Source organism: Apteryx mantelli, unplaced genomic scaffold (genome assembly GCF_036417845.1).
Source record: "Apteryx mantelli isolate bAptMan1 unplaced genomic scaffold, bAptMan1.hap1 HAP1_SCAFFOLD_125, whole genome shotgun sequence".
Classification (NCBI taxonomy): Eukaryota; Metazoa; Chordata; class Aves; order Apterygiformes; family Apterygidae; genus Apteryx; species Apteryx mantelli.
The window spans coordinates 259,791-277,682 of record NW_027118481.1 but is presented as its reverse complement, the minus strand read 5'-3'; the positions used below and the strand labels follow the sequence as shown (position 1 = coordinate 277,682).

The 17,892-nt window shown below is 40.8% G+C and overlaps 1 protein-coding gene and 1 pseudogene across 1 annotated transcript; one reads left to right on the top strand and one right to left on the bottom strand.

The window, feature by feature from the left end:
* Positions 1-3,542: 3,542 nt before the first annotated feature.
* On the bottom strand, positions 3,543-10,404 carry LOC106490053 (olfactory receptor 6B1-like). Its single transcript, XM_067316806.1, has 2 exons — positions 10,393-10,404; positions 3,543-4,502 (listed from the first exon to the last, which is right to left on the bottom strand). The coding sequence occupies exons 1-2, from the start codon at positions 10,402-10,404 to the stop codon at positions 3,543-3,545; spliced, it is 972 nt and encodes a 323-aa protein (XP_067172907.1).
* Positions 10,405-14,469: 4,065 nt separating this feature from the next.
* LOC106488043 (olfactory receptor 5J3-like) lies at positions 14,470-16,396 on the top strand (annotated as a pseudogene).
* Positions 16,397-17,892: the final 1,496 nt, after the last annotated feature.

The window sequence follows — 17,892 nt, the reverse complement described above, 5'->3', positions numbered from 1 at the left end:
TTAAGAAGGACAGGCCAGGAAGGTGAGGTCAGGGTTTCAGCCTTCATGTAAGAGAGCAACTGGATTGTATTGAGCTCTGCCTAGCGGTGGACAATGAGTGGGTTGAGTGCTTATGGGTCAGGATTTAAGGGCAGACTAGCATGGGTGACATTGTTGTGGGTGGTTGCTACAGGCCACCTGATCAGGAAGAGGAAGTAGATGAGGCCTTCTACAGACAGCTGGAAGCAGCCTCATGATCACAGGCCCTGGTTCTCGTGGGGGACTTCAACCACCCTGATATCTGCTGGAGAACAGAACTCACATGGGACATACACAAGTCCATGGGCCCTGACAGGATGTACCCATGAGTGCTGGGGAAACTGGCTGATGTCATTGCAAAGGTACTCTCTGTTATCTTTGAAATGTCACGGCTGAGGACTGGAATAAAGCACATGCCACCCCTATCTTCAAAAAGGGCAAGAAGGAGGCTCTGAGGAACTACAGGCTAAACGGCCTCAGCTTGATCACTGGGAAGGTGATAGAGCAGCTAATCCTGAATACTATTTCCAAAAATGTACAGGACAGGAATGCGATTGGGCGTTGTCAGCATGGATTCATGAAGAGGAAATCATGCTTAACCAACCTGACAGCCTTCTATGAAAAGATGACTGGCTGGGTAGATGAGGGGAGAGCGGTGGATGTTGTCTGCCTTGACTTCAGTAAAACTTTTGACACTGTCTCCCATAACATCCTCATAGGCAAGCTGATGAAGTATGGGCTGGATGAGCAGACAGCGAGATGGACTGAAAATTGGCTGAAGCGTGGCACAAAGTCCAGGTGGAGGCCACTCACTAGTAGTGTCTCCCCGGCGTCCATACTGGGGCCAATACTATTTAGCATTTTCGTTAATGACCTGGTAGATGTGACTGAATGCACCTTCAGAAAGTCTGCAGATGGTACAGAACTGGGAGGAGTGGCTGATACCCCAGAGGAGTTTAAACAGATTTAATGAAGATTTAATGAAGGACTTGCACTCCAAGCTGCACAGGGAGCCCCAGGAACCCCATGGAGGGGTCACAGATGGGAGGCTGCTGGATGCACGGGTCGGATGCCCATGCAGGACTCACTCTGTTATATCCTGAGGGCCCCTGTTATCTACTAGAACTATTTCCTTATCTCAGCTGTGCTAACCTTGGGTAGCTACTGGCTGTGAAGCAGCTAGAAATTGTTGACAAAAAGGAGTACGCATGTCTGGCCTTGACGGGTTTTTGGTCAGTGTGTAGAGAGCACACGCTGGGGCTGCTGTCACATACTCTGCCAGTCACCTGACTCCTCACCTGATCTTCCACAGGTGTTCTCACTGCACCGGCATAGATGTCTATTGTTATTTCGTGCACCCCAGGGTATCCCAGGGATCTTACAGAATTGGAAGGTATGACTCCGGATCTATGTAAAACTTGTGCCCTTCCGGAATGACACCTAGAGGACAGTCAAGGTATACAAAGTCATCTCAAGTGGCACTACGCACCCATGAACGTGTAACTGATTCAAGTGCTCAAGCTTCCTTGACGATGCTGGAAGCAGAGTCACCTTGTGCTCTCATTTAGGTTTCAAACTTGGAGCTGAATCCAATCCAAAAAGTTAGGTGAGACAAATCCCAACCAGCTGTGATGAGCTGCAGTCCTACTATCTATTTGTATTTTTAGAGGTAAGCACAAAGTAGAACTTATACTCCAAGTGGAATTTTCATAAAATAGCTTGCCAATCAGGAATCAGATAATGGTTCTACTGAACTGAACCCATGTTGGGTTGAGTCTATGATGTTAGTATGGATCTGTCTCTGTTTCACTCTTAGGTGCAATTTCTCTGAGTCTCACTCTATAGAGTCTATATGCACTATTTAGTGAATGTAGGTTAGAGCTCTTCTGCAACAGAAAACTGGCTCTTTCCCCAAACAAAACATTGCAATAGTACTGTGGTTTCATCAGTTTGGAGCCCATTGACCTGGATGCAAGGATGCGACATGCCTATCTCCAGCTCTGTCCTCATGGCCCAATACTCCAAAAGTAGCTCAGCAGGCCTTGCACCTTTACTTGCTGCATATTGTCCCCTGCCCTTGCGTGCGGCATAGACACTCACTACCATGTAGAAGCACAAATATCACAGGCTGTGAGGAAATTCTTGGCTGTGTTATAAAGAAATATGAACTCTTAGATAAATCCTTAAAACTATTACAGTATTTCCAGTCTAGTGAAGGGCCACAGGAAGGCAGGAGGACCCCAGAACCTGGTGTTCGGAAATGCGGGAATCTTGCTTGTAGCTGATAGGGACATAAATGCAGCTGCATCCCAGGGGGATGTAACCAAAGTCCCCGATAGTTTCATTCAAAATAAATAAATAAACAATAAGCCCTTAAAGGCAGCCTATATTGAGATCTATGAGAACTGAGGATGTCACACGCAGTTGTGGAACAGATAAGTTGTAGTGAATAGCACACACGATGCACTGGAAGAAGCCCTGGGTACACAGATACACAAGCCTGTGGCGGAGGTACCAGTCCGGGGATCACTCCAAATGCTAAGCAGTATTGGCACGGCCAGCTTTGACAGAACAGGCCTAGCCATGAACAGAGTTAACATATGACACTGTGACATGTTTAGCATGAAGACCAGAGATCACTCCCTAGGGTAAATGAATTTAGTGTGCAGATGTAAGCAAAGGCAATAGAGGTGTAGCTACCGACTCCTGAAACAGACAAAGCACCCAAGCAACTGTGTATTCGTTCATATACAAATTAATAGACAGAGACTTCAGCAGAATTTGTAAGAATAGGAAGTAATGCATGTCCTGCAAAATGTAAAAAAATAAAAGAAACAAACAAATAAATAAATAAATAATTATTTGGAGTATTTATTTCAACCTTACGTAAGAAGATGGGTTTGTATCATTCCACCGTGAATACAGTTTTTCCTTCTGCTATTACTCTCTTCCAAGAGGACTGATTCAGGTTCCAAAGCATAGGCATCTTGTAGGTTTTTATATTCTGGACTGCCTGAGACCTCCCCTTTGGGTAGGCAGATATGACACACAAACCATGGAAGAAACACTTCCTGCTGGTATGGCATCTGGAGGCCGGGCAGAATACGCAAGGTCATTAAAACATTAGGCATGTGGCTTTAGTTAGGCACATGAATCTCCCCTTAGGTGTCAGATATTGCCTGGAGTTGGAACTCCTCGTGAACGGAACAACATTTCAGTTGTTTTATCAAATCCATTGGCATACGGTATGTTGGACATGTCTTTTTGTTCCTTGCAGTGTCTCTGAGTCAAATGAGTAACTTCACTGTGCGTGAACCTAATATGTCATCAAAAAAGGAAGAGCATTTGAAGGTAATGGGTAGAAGGGTGATCTCTCTTGAGGATAAGTGACTATATGTATCCTTCCGGTTTTTCATTTGCCAGCTTTATGATGGTTACAGTTCTGAATAAGTACCTCCTAAATTCTAATCTTAGATCCTCTCCTTCTAACGCTTACATTCATATTCTGTCTATGAGAGACTATCTTAATGGAGAATAGTGATGGATTGAGGCACTTTGGGGACAGTCTGTGCAACACTGAAAATTTTTTTCAAAGCTCCTTTAACCTCCTGGTTCCTCAGACAATAAATGAAGGGGTTGAGCATGGGGGTTGCAACAGTGTACACAATTGACACCAGCTTGTTTAAGTCAAAAGGGTGGATTCTCTTGGGCCGTGCGTACATGAACAAGGTGGCTGAAAAGAAGACAGTGACAACAGTGAGGTGAGAAACACAGGTGGAGAAGGCTTTCTTCCTGCCCTCGGTTGTGGGGATGTGCAGGACGGTGCTGATGATGCATATATAGGAGATGATAGTGACCGAGAGTGGAACCAGCAAGATAAACAAGGCCAGAATGAAATCTACTATTTCAGCCGTTGTCATGTCAGCACATGACATGTTCAGCAAGGGGCTGATGTCACAGAAGAAGTGGTTGATGACATTAGAACCACAAAAAGACAGCTGAGAGATGAAAAATATTTTCAGCATGGAGGCCAGGAAGCCAGTGAGCCAGGAGCATATCGCTAGTTGCATGCAGAATCGGTGGTTCATGATAACCAGATAGCGCAGGGGGTTGCAGATGGCCACATAACGATCATAGGCCATGACCGCAAGGAGGACACACTCAGTGCAAATAAGGGAGCTGAAGAAATAAAGCTGGGTCATGCAGCCTACAAAAGATATGCTCTTGCTTTCAACCAGAAAATTCAGTAGCAGTTTGGGGACAGTGACTGAGATGTACCAAGCCTCCAAGAAGGAGAGGTTGCTGAGAAAGAAATACATGGGCTTGTGAAGGTGATGGTTCATCTTTATCAGGATAATGATGAGCATATTTTCCAAGATTGTCAGCATGTAGGCCACTAGGAATATCACAAAGAGCAACATCTGAAGCTCCATAATTGTTGGGAATCCCAAGAGGATGAATTCCTGGAAATTTGTGCTGTTTTCCTGCTTCATGGCAAGGGGCATAGCATCAAGCTTCAGAGGAAAAGTAAAGAGAATAAAAGAGAAAAAAAATGTGGAAGATTTTTAAAAACGAAGAAACAGTGAGACAAACTGCGGAAGAAGAAAAAGGAAAAATATAGTAAGTTAAAAAGAAAGGAAAATGAGAAAGAATGATAAAACAAAAAAAAACATGAGAGGGAGAAAAAGAAGAACATTATTACATTCAGATTATATACTGTTTTGAAGATATACAAACACGTATTTTGATATATGGTTCATAATTAGAGAACTAGGTTATTGCTGGAATGCATAGGAGTTGGATATCTAAAGAGAGATCAGGCTCTTTGGGGGCATGTACTACAAAAGTTCATGTTTTAAAATAAGCCATTATATTTTGCATTTTCTAGGCAATTTTTCTGAAGGAACACATAACAGCTGGATGCCCAGTTCTCTTTGAGTTTCAAGACATTTTGGATATCCAGAACGCATCTGCATGACTTAGGTAACTGGGCTCAGTTTTGCAAAGCCAAGACATTCCCATGCTGTCTGCAGAGTAGAGTTCAGTCCCACTATATTTTCCTGGCATATAAAGCCTGAGACAGTCACCAAAAGAAATAAGTACTTCCAGAGGGTAATATGCATCATTCTAAACAAAGCTCTTGGAGAAGATGAAGCACCTTTTGGAAGAATGCGTTTCTCAGGCTGTGCCTCTTCCCCCCCCCCCCACCCCACCCCCCAACGGTTTTCTCCTTCCATTTCTACATCTATCAACCTTTTCCATAATTTTACTTGAGCCTGTTTTCACATATTAGTCTCAATATCTACAAACCAAGTTGAAAAGATAAAAACATACAACAACTACCGAAGTGGAGAATGCATACTTCTCTCCTTTAACTGCACCATCCTCTCATCTCTCTAAGACAAGAAAAGCTTTTTCATCCTGATTTAAAGTTCTACTCATGTAATATTTTATGTCATGTTAAACAAACAAACAAACAGAACCCCCTCACACACAAATATCATTAGAGAAAAGAACATGATAAAAACAGGTTTTCAGTAATGGAAGAATTTCTCTCTACATAAAATATTTCCTTGACACAGCAACTCCAGTCTAGAAACTATTCACTTAAAACCTTTGGTAGCTTCAGAAGCAGTAATACAAACCATGACTGAAGACTTATAACCTGCAAACTCATACAGCTTCATAACCGTATTACTATCAGTCTTTACTAACCATGAGGAATTCCGCATATCTAAGCAGAATCAGAAAATTAATTCTGGAATCTTCCACAGGAAAAAAAATGTAAGACTTGGTAAAGCAGAAATGAACAGAACATGAATTGCAGCATTTTCTCTTAGTCAGTGCAAAACATATTATTAACCATTTTTTCTCTACGCTACATGTTTTCAGTACTTCATGTCCTGGCCAAGATTAATTCCATCTACAAAACTGGGGATATGTGAGTGTTTTAAATTTCAAAATATTCATCTTACACGCCAGCAAATTCTCTACGTAAATAATTGCAAGAGAGTAATAACCATCCTCCTAAGTCAAATAACATGCTTACATTTTTGACTCTCTTGAACTAGAGTATATACCTGAACTGCCTCAAAATGAAAAGACTATATTGAGAAGCTAGAATTTATCTGCTGCAATTTAGATAGCTACAGTTTAGTTATCTAATATGCAACTGAGTTTGTCATCTTTATGGAGAATAGAGACATATACAGGCAGTTACAAGTATTATTGCTCTCGTCTAAAGAAAAAAAGTCTAAAATAGCTCAGCTGGATCATTATAGCCTTGTCCATTTCTCTCTTGCTTGACTCTAAAGTGAATGTCAACAGTCAGCTCAGATGTCTAAATCTGTTGCTCACTGTAGGTCAGATGTATGCTTTAGGTGTTCAAACGTCAGTGGATTAATTCCTCCATGGAGGGAGATCGCTATCCTACAAAAGTTCCTGAAGAAGGATAACAGTGAAAAGCTTCCTTCTCTTCTTACCTTCACACCAGTTCAGCAGTTCTGTGGTCACACTCACGGACTGGTTTAATTAAAACTACCTAACCCAAATCCAGTAGCTGTCGTAGTTCTGAAAAGCATGCAGATGTGGTTGCTTCTTACCTGTTCGTAAAAAAGTAGTTCAGTGTAAGATAATTACTCATGGGATCTCAGTGTTTGCTTTGTATAACTGATGTATCCAAGAAGGAAATGCATGAAGGTTAATTTTAGCTTTTTGAGGCGCTCTCTGCAGCACCTGCAGGGCGTGAATCAAAGCAATAGTCTAACTCAGCTGCTATGAATCATTTTCTAGAGGTGACATTCCTCATTACCTACTAATGGTTCTTCTTATGATCAAACTACCAACAAAGGTGCCTCAGGAAGCTACTGAGAACTATGTAGTATGAACCTTTTTTCTGAGCAGTTATCTGTGATTGTGCCTGCATGATCAAATCAAATCCTTTGCAAGACGTTCATCTTTCTGGAGAGAAGGCAGAATACGCTAACACATCTGAAATACCAGTAGGCACCTGTATTTACGTAAGGGAAACCCATTCTTGCAAAAGACCCAACCTGCTGTTGGTCCATAACCTCTTGGGAAATTTTTTTTTGGGGGGGGGGGAGGGGGGAAGGGGGGGGAGGTGCGGCAGGAGGATCTTCTCTGTCGCTGAACAAAGTAGTTCTCCTTTAGGCCAGGCCAAATGCAACTCCATGGCCAGTTTGTTCTAATTAATGCTCACCATAGGTAGTATGCACAACCACGGATAGTTTCTCTGGCCTGCAAATTCCTCAAGCACTATATGATCAGTCTCTGTTCCTTCATACTCCTTCACAGGCTATACAGCATATAACATCATGTTATAAAATCATCACTCAGACAAGTTCATTACAAGTCTGTCATTATTTGGGCATTTGAAACAGAAAAAAATACCGGGGAAAAGGAAATCCTCAGGACCACATGGAGCCCTTGGAGCCCATGGCACCTTGCAATGTGAACACAACCAGTCATCAGGCTATAACCGTGCAGGATGGATGTCAAAGACGTATCCCAGGAGACAAGGGATTTCAAAGGTCTGGAGGAAATCTAGTAATCAATGGAGTGAGCTGGATGCATCCAGAAGTTAATTCTGTACATGTATTAGAGTTATTTGACAGCCAAGAACCTTCCTGAAATCTAAAATCTGAATTCCTAATATTCCTTTAAAATTCCACAGACATTTCTGGGTTATATTCTTCAGATCTGAGATGAAGATCTATTTTGCTTACTCAGAGAATGAGATTCACACAGTCTATAAAAAAAGCTGGGTTTAGTGTGGTTTTTGTGTGTCTGTGAATTAGTCATCCAGGCTTCCCTCATCAATGGAGAGAATCAGAATCACCAGGGAGTGTTTCATTCCACCTATCACAGACGTGTCATCTGAGGATGGGATCAGTCAGTCTCTGGAGGCACCTGTTCTTCTCCTTAATTGTAGAATTAATCTAGACAATTAGCTTAGATTAGTTACCCAGTTTTATGACAGCTACATTAGGTGACATGACTCCTATCCTTAGCAGAAGTTTAATGCCTCTGTTGATTTGGCAAGAAGAGTAAATCTTATCAAAGACCAAATTGGGCAATTAAAGTATGCGACTCCAGTAGCTCAAAGTCACCTGGGAGCACAAGTCACTCTAGTCTAAGCAGCGTTGTTCATCTTGTCGTAAAGATTCCACCAAATCTAACCGCTGTGGGCGGACGCCATCTTGCCTGTAGACATCTACATCTACGCTAGTCAGCTGGGCTCCTTGATAAATCATAGAGAAAAATAGGAATCGCTAACAAAACTCACCTGCTGTTTAAACCGAGATGCCATCTGTAGGATGAAAGACGTTACAGCCTAGTAGTGTCTGTTTTTGTGTGTTGGCTGCAGAGAGCCTAGGAACCCAGCTCAGATATGTACATAGCCCAAGACACTTCTCAGCTGTAAAATGCAGATACAGAAAATGTCCAAACTGCCTTTGAGGACTGCGTATACTTGGGAGAAAACTGAGAGTGTTTTGTCAGTGTGAACTCAACTGAGATAGCTCAGAACTAACATCCTCTGGAATGAAGCAGTGAAGACCACAGTATAAACCATGTATCCCAAAGCCACAATAATTATTTTCTGCATAATTATTCAAAACTGTGAAAAATAATGATTATGTGCCATACTCCAGTCATGTTACTACAGCACGATACTGATGGTATGTATTATGATGTCCGGGGAGGGGTATGAAGTCATGTGTTTCCCTGGAATGAAGGTTTGAATTTGTTTTTGTCCACATGGTGCTGGTGAGGCTGCACTTGTGTCCAGTATTGTGTCCAGTGTTGGGCTCCCCCAGTTCAAGGATAATGTGGATAAACTCGGGAGGTTCCTACTAAGGCCTAGTAAGATGGTGAGGTGTGTCCTAGAGCGCCTATACTATGACAGGAAGTTGAGGTAATTGGGCTTATTTAATATGGTAAACAGGAGGCTATTGGGTAATCTAGCAGAAGACTACAGTTACAGAGACAGTAGTGCCAAACTATTCTTGGCCATGGCAGACACTATTACAAGGGACAAAGACAACAACTTGCTACTGAGTAGTTGCAAATTGGACATTACGAGAAACTTCTTCACTGGGAAGGCAGTACGGCATTGGAACAGGTTACCCAGAGAACTCATAGCATCTCTGTCCTTGGAAGTTTCCAACTCTCAGCTAGACAAAACCACCACTAACATGACCTAGAGATGGTGATAGTTGTGCTGTGAATGGATTAGGGATATTCAAAGGTCTCTGACAAACAACATTTTTTTGAGTCTATGATTCTACGATCCCAAATGGCACCAAACATCTCTGTGTGGAGAAATGAACTGAGCTCCAGTTGTCTAAATAAATTTGAGCTGAATGGGTCTCTACAAGCCATTGAATGTGTTGCCTAGATGTCCATGAATTGTGGTGGGAATATAGACACCTAGGTTATGACCTAGGTAGAAACCTACTCAGCAGATAGCTAGAGTGAGATTCAGTTGCCTAAACATCAGTGTCTATTGCCATTTGAGATGTCACGGGCTTTTCCACCTGGCATCCAAATCAAAGAACCATAGAAAAATTTAGTTGGAGGAATGGAGTTTGACCTCAGAGGTCTTTAGTTCACCCTCCAGCACGTATTTCACTGTCAGGTCAGGTTGTTCAGGGCCTTGTCTAGTCAAGCTTTGAAAATCTCAAAGGATGGAGATTTCAGAACCTCTCCGGAATTCTGCTGCAGTGCTTCGTCACTCTGACGGTGGTTGGTTGGCTGGCTGGTTGGTTGGTTTGGAATATCTATTCTGAATTTAACTTGCTGCAACTTGAGCCTTTGCTTCTTATCCTTTCAGCTGCGCACATCTAAGAATAGCGTGGCTCCATCTTCTCCGTAATTCCCTTCAAATAGTGGCAGACTGCAGTTAAGTCCCTCCTTAGCTTTCTCTTCTCCATGCTTAAAAAATTAGTTCCCTCAGCTTCCCCTTTTACACCATGGGCCCCAGCCCCCTTTCAATATTGGCAGCCCTCTGCTGGACTCTGTACAGGTTGTCTTTCTTGTAGTGGGAAACCCAAAACTGGACACAAGTTTCACAAGTGCCAAACAGAGAGGAAGGATCTTTTCCCTGGACCTTAGCTGGCTTGCTAATACAGCGCAGGATGCAGCTGGCATTCTTCACTGAAGCAACACACTGCTACCTCGTGTTAACTTTTTGTCTGCCAGGACCTCCAGGTCCTTTACTGCAGAGCTGTTGCCTAGTCAGTCAGTGCCCAACTTACACAGAAGTGTTGGGTTATTCTTTCCTAGGTGCAGGATTTTGCATTTGTCTTTGCTGAACTTCTGGAAGTTCCTCTTGGCCTTCCTTCAGAATGTTACTCGAGAAAACATTGGGTCCAGTGTCAAATCTGCTGTCTCCCCGTGGGTACCTTGGATACCTTATGGCATCAGAAATGCCATTAGATGTCTAGGTTTAGACAACCGACTCCTCCCTTAGTGATTGTATCTCCTCAGGTAATATAGTAGGAGCATAGGAAAACTATACTTGAAAATCAAGATCCTCATATAGCATTTAAAATGGAAATTCACCTATGTAAATTAACTCCCTTCCCCATAAGTAAAGGTTTGTTCTCTAAACTTCAGCTACTTCACAAAGTCCTGTTTGAACTTAAGGGAGAAAAAAAAAAGAACTTCCAGGAGATTGTTCACTTTCTGCTATGACAAGTATCTGAAATGACTGAGATTATCTGAATTCCAGAAGTTCCCATCCTATTTTAATCCCTGTGGAGAAAGGTGACATTACCTATTTTATGCCTCAAATTCTTTGAATCCTAGTTTCACGTGACGTTAGATCAACCTCAGAATGCAATTGTGCTCTTTAATGCAGACCAGAAAAGTACATTAGGAGGAGGAGATGATTTTTATTGCCTTCTTTACTGCTCAGGAATGATGTGTGATGTGTTCATTAGATAACATCTTCTTTTGCATCCACATTATGCTAGCATTCACTGATTTTAGCTTAGCATGCAAGTTGACTCAGGAAAAGCAATCCATAAACACTGATGTCTAAACAAAACCATAGTCTTCATTTTTTTCCGGAGCAATATGTTTTATCAGACATTCCTAAGACTGAGAAAAATTCAGGTGCTTATAGTGAGTTATGTGCAATAAAAACTCCAAAGACTGGGCAATTCTCTTCTAAGCCTTGTATTAGAAGATGCTGCTGATCGGTAGATCAGAATCTATGCTTCACCTTGTTTCTCTCTTGTTTTGCTCAAAGCTTACCCCTTTTTTATTCTCTGAGTGGGTGAAAGCCGGCTGGATTGTAAACTGCTGTGAGCAGATGCAGCTCCTGCAGGGATGCTGCAGCTTCCATTGAGTGGAGTAGTTCCTAGTATGGAAAATATCACCAAGTACATTACAGAATCACAGCATCGCAGAATGGCTGAGGTTGGAAGGGACCTTGGGAGACCATCTAGTCCAATCCCCCTGATCAAGCAGGGTCACCTAGAGCACGCTGCACTGGACTGTGTCCGGATGGTTTTTGAATATCTGCAAGGCAGGAGACTCCACGACCTCTCTGGGCAACCTGTTCCAGGGCTTGGTCACCCTCACAGTAAGCAAGTTTTTCCTCATGTTCAGACGGAACTCCCTCTGTTTCAGTTTGTGCCTGTTGCCTCTCATCCTATTGCTGGGCACCACAGAAAAGAGTCTGGCCCCATCCTCTTGACACCCTCCCTTCAGATACTTATACACATTGATAAGAATCCCCCTCAGGCTTCTCTTCTCCAGGCTGAACAGGCCCAGCTCTCTCAGCCTTTCCTCGTAGGAGAGATGCTCCAGTCCCTTAAGCATCTTGGTAGCCCTTCGCTGGACTCGCTCCAGGAGCTCCATGTCTCTCTTGTATTGGGGAGCCCAGAACTGGACACAGTACTCCAGATGCAGCCTCACCAGGGCTGAGCAGAGAGGGAGGATCACCTCCCTCGACCTGCTGACAAGGCTCTTCCTAGCACAGCCCAGGATACCATGGCCACCTCTTGGCTTCTTGGCCACAAGAGCACATTGGTGCCATGGTTAACCAGGACCATGTAGTACCCCAGGACCCCTAGGTCTTTCTCCACAGAGCTGTTTTCCAGCAGGTTAACCCCCAACCTGTACTTGTGCGTGGGGTTATTCCTCCATCAGGATCACCAGGTCCTTCTTTGCAAAGCTGGGTCCTTCTCTGCAAAGCTGAGAAGGCTACAGTCTTCCCTAATTGATCTTAGGGAAGCAGGGATCACACCCAAGTATTATACAAACAGAAACATTCTGAGAATGCAAGTTCTCTCTAGCTTCTAAAAATGTCTTTTTAGAAGCTTTCTTAATAGACAGTCTTGCAACTTGAAGGTATGGTGCCTTTAAATTTTTTAAATAAATTACCTCCCCAAATTAATATAAATAAGACTAAAAGTCAAATCCTGGGTCTTGAAAACCTTGCTACTCTTTAACTTTTCTTTAGTGCCACTGGGAATGGGTGAGAATGTAAGCAAAAGTAAAGTAGCCTGCATGTGTTGTTCTATCACAAGTCACAGAGTTTCCCAAGTTTTTATATCAAGAAAAGAAACAACAATTTCATGTAGATTTATTTAAAGTAAGTCTCCCAAAGAAGGAGAATTTAGTATAGTCCATTGGACCTAAATGTAATGCCACTGTGCTGAAAAGACTGTAAGTTTTGTTGTTGAAAAAGAACACATGTCCTAGGGTGTCTGAGACATCCACAGAGGGCTTGGTGGATGATTGTACTCTGCTGGAGTGCCTGCTAGAATCCAGGCCTGTTATCCCTTAGAAGCTAGACCCTCACTTTTGGGTATCTGAATCGCATCTCTAAGTCTCAGGGTGTAAGTATGCTCTCCCTGTCATTCAGAGAATAGAGAAAATTTAGTGAAAACTTCAGTTTTAGAGGAAGGAAACACACTGGTTGGCAGAATGACACTGGCCTCTGTTCTGTTTTAGTAGATTCTCATGACTAATAGGGTTGACATTGGGTCCACAAAGTTTTGCTTATAGGAATGAAGTCTAAAAGGGGCGGGAGGATTTCTATGTAAGAAACACTGAAAAAAATAATGATAAAAGATACCTAGAAGCATCATTACATTTACTCTAACTTACTCTATTTTTTTTTTTTTTTTTAAACAGCAAAGAGAAATGGCACAAGGGAAAAGTACCTCATTTGAGGTTTACACGTCTGGTGTGAAGATCTAAAACTCTAGAAGCTGAGTTCCAAGTGTTTTTTATGCAGACATGTAAAGGTAGAGATCAGCAACACAGTAGGGAGAACGTCTTCAAAACCAATGAGTTTGAAAGGTCAGTGAGTTTCTCAAGAAGTATTGATTGCCAACAGAATATTGAAAAAAACAGATGAGTAGAAAAGATTCTTAATGCTTCTGGCAAGGTGATCGAGAGATATGAATTCCAAAACCATACCTGAACTAAATCATGATATTAGAAGGGCTGTTGTGTTGTGATTTGTGAAGCATGAGCTTTGCTTTGCTAAGGTTAGTGATACAACTGACTTAAAAATAATTAGGTCTTTATTTGGATTCCATAGCACTTAGAGTAAATAGGACTTATTAAGATGGTTACCTTTTGCCAAAATTAAGTTAATTAACAATAGGCAAGTATTTAATGGGTCTACAATGGGATCAATGGAGAAACAGACTATTCTGGAATCAGTCATCATCCTGAAGTACCTCTCTCTCTCATTGACTGTGAAAGCATTTCCAGCAGCTTCATTCCTAGCTTAGACTTCTGTAAGCTTTGTAGAAGTAGTTTACTTATAGCAATAGTGATGATTATTAAAACAGAATGATTTTAATAGGCTATAGAATATATTTCCATCAAAAAGTTATTTCATTATTATGAAAATATTTCATAATTTTGTGTGTTACATTTAAAACATTAATGATTAGACAAAAACAGAATAAAAATAAACATTTAAGAATAAGGACAATGAGATCAGGCAAGGCTTTCATCAAGGCATCCATCAAATGGCTGACGACATTAACATACAATTTTGAATTTTTTTTCTTTTTGTCCTTGTTGATTGAGGTAGTTATTTTCTCACTGTTCAAAAAGGTCTTTCATTTGTCCTCTCATTTTCTTGATGGCTTGTTTGTTTTTGTAATGAAAATAGATACCTCCAAGGGACTATTATTCCCCCTGTCTTAGCCGTATATAATAGGATCACACTGTGCTGTGTCTGTTTTGCTCCTTTGACAAAAGAATCTACAGACAACAGGCTTAGACTGGATGCTTAATCTTGAATGTCTTTAAACTTAGATTCTGTGCATATAAGAATCCCAAATGAACCTAGTGAAAAGGTTAGATGAGCAAGACTGTGCAAAGAAAAATTCTCTCTCCAAAGTTATTTTCTCCTTTAAGATACATGAATACAAAAAGAACAAACAAGAAGTAAATATGGCTACTGAGGGTGCATATCAAGGATTATCAAGGTATGATTCAAGTAATATACAAGGAACGAATTCAGTGTTTTAAAAGGATTAAGTAAATGAGAGCTCTAATGGAAATGACGACAGAGAAAACAGTGAAAAAAAACCAAAAAACTGGATGGGGATTCATATCACTTAGCTTTATACATCTACAGACTAGATAGCTACATCTGAGCTGGTCTTCCCTTTAGGTCAATGGAGAGATACATACAATCCTAGAACATGATTCGTGCCTTCTGTGGTAAATATTCTAAGTGTTTATTTCTCTCCACAGAATTTAAAGGCCATCTAAATTATCAGCTCTAATGTAGGCATCTACCTACTGTAAATATTCAAGGCTAGGGGAGATGACACCCACTTGCTGAAGACAAAGTGATTAAATATAATTAAAAACAGTTGTTTGAATTTTTTCTGTCAATTAATTTTCTTTGGGAACACCCTCTGTGAGGTAATTATTTCCATATAGAAAATTTATTTCTTAAGAAGTCTCTATATTTGAGAATTTTGTTCCAAATCCTCATAAAAAAGAAAAAAAAACTCACAGAAAGAAAAACGTTGCCTTTTTTAACAATTTTTTTACAATTTTTTTGTCTTTTATGGGTTAGCTGCTATCTTAGGGTCATACTTTTCTGTCCATTTACATCTGAAATTGTTGTGTACACTACCTTTACAATCAATCAAGAAACAGAAATTTCATTCTGTAGTGGACCTGTACTATAGCTCAGATGAGCTGCATGTAAAATATTTCTTTTTCAACACTTTCTAGAAAATGAGACAGGATGACTGGTTCAGATATATGTGAATATATTAGAGACATCTGCAGATATGATAGATTACTTCATTTTCCATTGCTCTCCATTTACCTCATATCTCTTGTATATATTATCTTGTTTCTCTAATTGCTTCCCTAGGCAAAGTGTCCATGTGCCTGAAGTCCACTGCAGCATTATTTCTTATTTGAACTGTGCTTGAAAGGAACCGTGGAAAACCACACCAAGGTAACTGAGTTCATTTTGGTTGGGTACAAATCCCATCCAGAATTGCAAGTCCTCCTCTCTGTTCTCTTTGCAACAATGTATGTTGTCACAGTGGTACGAAATTCTGGTATGATACTCATCATTAGAATGGACTCCAAGCTGCACACTCCTATGTATTTTTTCCTAGAGAAGTTGTCTATCTTGGACACCTGCTGTTCCTCTGTCATCATCCCCAAAGCAGCACTGACATTCTCACTGGGCAGAAGAATCATTTCCTAAAATGGCTATGCTTCTCTCTCTTTGGCACAACAAAAGCCTTCTTCCTTGCTCTGATGGATTATGATTGCTTCTCTGCCATCTGCAACCCACTGCTGTACCAAGTCACTATGAATAAAAGACTCTGTGTTTGTATGCTCATGGGCTCTTATCTGTCAGGCTGCATTAACTGCACCATCCAGACAGGCTTTACATTCAGCTTGTCCTTTTGTGGGCCCAAAGAAATAAACCACTTCTTCTGTGATATTCCTGTAGCGATGCACATCTCCTGCTCAGACACATTTGTCAATGAAATAATAATGCTCAGTGTATGTGGATCTATTATTGTGAGCACTGCCTTGGTAGTTTTTAATCTTCTATGGTTATATAATTACAACCATTATCCAAATGCCTTCAGCTGAGAGCAGGCGCAAGACCTTCTCCACTTGCTCTTCCCACATGCTGGCCGTTAGCTTGTTCTTTGGAACTGTCTTTTTCAAGTATGCTCAGCCTGGGGCCACATCCTCACCATACAAAAGCAATGTCATTTCTATCCTCTATACTATTGTTATTCCCATGCTAAACCCTTTCATCTTCAACCTTTGAAACAAAGAAGTAAAAGGGGCTCTGAAAAAACTGTTCAAAAGGAAAGGCTTTTTTTAGCCTCTTTACTAAAGAAAAGAACAACCACAGTGCCCAATTCACTAGAGACAGATAGCTAGAATGTAAGACAAGGAGCATCAAGTCCCAGGTCTTGTCATCCAGAAGCTTTCGTGATCACAGTTGATCAGTGTTATGAATAAAAGCAAGGATTATAAATCTGAGACATTCAGATCAGGTGAAGTTGTGGACTCACTGAACCGGATTTAGACATTTACACTGTGGTTGTCTCCATCTGAGCTGTAATATGGAGACCTTTTATAATCATTCAAAAGGTGCAGGCACTTCAAGGTCCTAATTAATCACATTGTGGTATCTAGACATCTAAAGTAAGTCACATGAATCAAACTGGAAAAGTCCTATTTCTATGCACTGGAGCACAGCTAGCTCAGATGGAGATGTCCTTATTGTAAACTTCCAAAGATAAGTTAGGTAAACCAAGAATGAACCAAGTGTTTTATTTGTCTGTGACTCCTTCTAATTTTTAAAACTATTTTTATCAATTTTGCTTTTATTCACTGTCTTAGAAATGCATGGAATAACTGAAGTCTAGGCTGCCACCACTGAGCATTGAGGAACAACTGAAATCTTCTGTCTGAATTGCTCTCTCTAAAAAAAAAAAAAAAAGGTAATATGTATCTGAATTTTGTTTCTATGTGTTTCTGTATGTACAAGAGTGTGTTTGTAATAGGAGGAGAGAGACCTGTTTCTTTTTGAGAGATAGGCTTGTAACAATACAATCTGACATATTATAAAGGTAATATTTTTAAGATCAGGCTTACATCTACTTGCAGACATTCAATATTCTGGAAGAAATGAACATTCCAAAAAATACTAACTTCAAACTTTTGTATCAAGTGTCTGAGGCATGGTGTCTTGAGTTATCACGTAAGCATGACCCTACCAGAAGGTTGTGTTCAGTTCTCATTATATTGTGGCATAAGATATGTGGATACGGAGTGGATATAAGATATGCCAGGGCTGACCAGAAATCAAAAGTTACCTGTCAGAGAAAATAAATTTCTAAATTAGTCATTAGTTCTCCTCCTACTCAGAAAAAATTTTATCCCTTTAAAACTAAATGAATGACCATCTATAGTTACTTCTTTCTTTCTTTTGACTATAAAAGGAATCTAGACAATAAGCTCAAATGCATATACCTACATTGTAGATGAATCCCATCCATATAGAAACTGCCTAAGAAAAACCCTGAATTGATGGGAGAATATACCAGACAGAATATCCCTCTGTGTAGACCCATTATCATAGGTGTTTCTGTAAGCCTTTTCTACTGGCCACCATTGTAATTGCAGTGCCCACTAGACTTCCAAAGGATCTAAACTAGTAGAAAACAGCTGTAGGTCATGTATCTTAAAGGCATCAGGATGGCATTCAGCTCCACTTTCAGATATATAAATTTAGGTATAATGGAGGTATATGCATCTGAAGTAAACATTCAGGCTCCTAGTGTGCTCCTTTTACAGTCATTGATGGTCTAA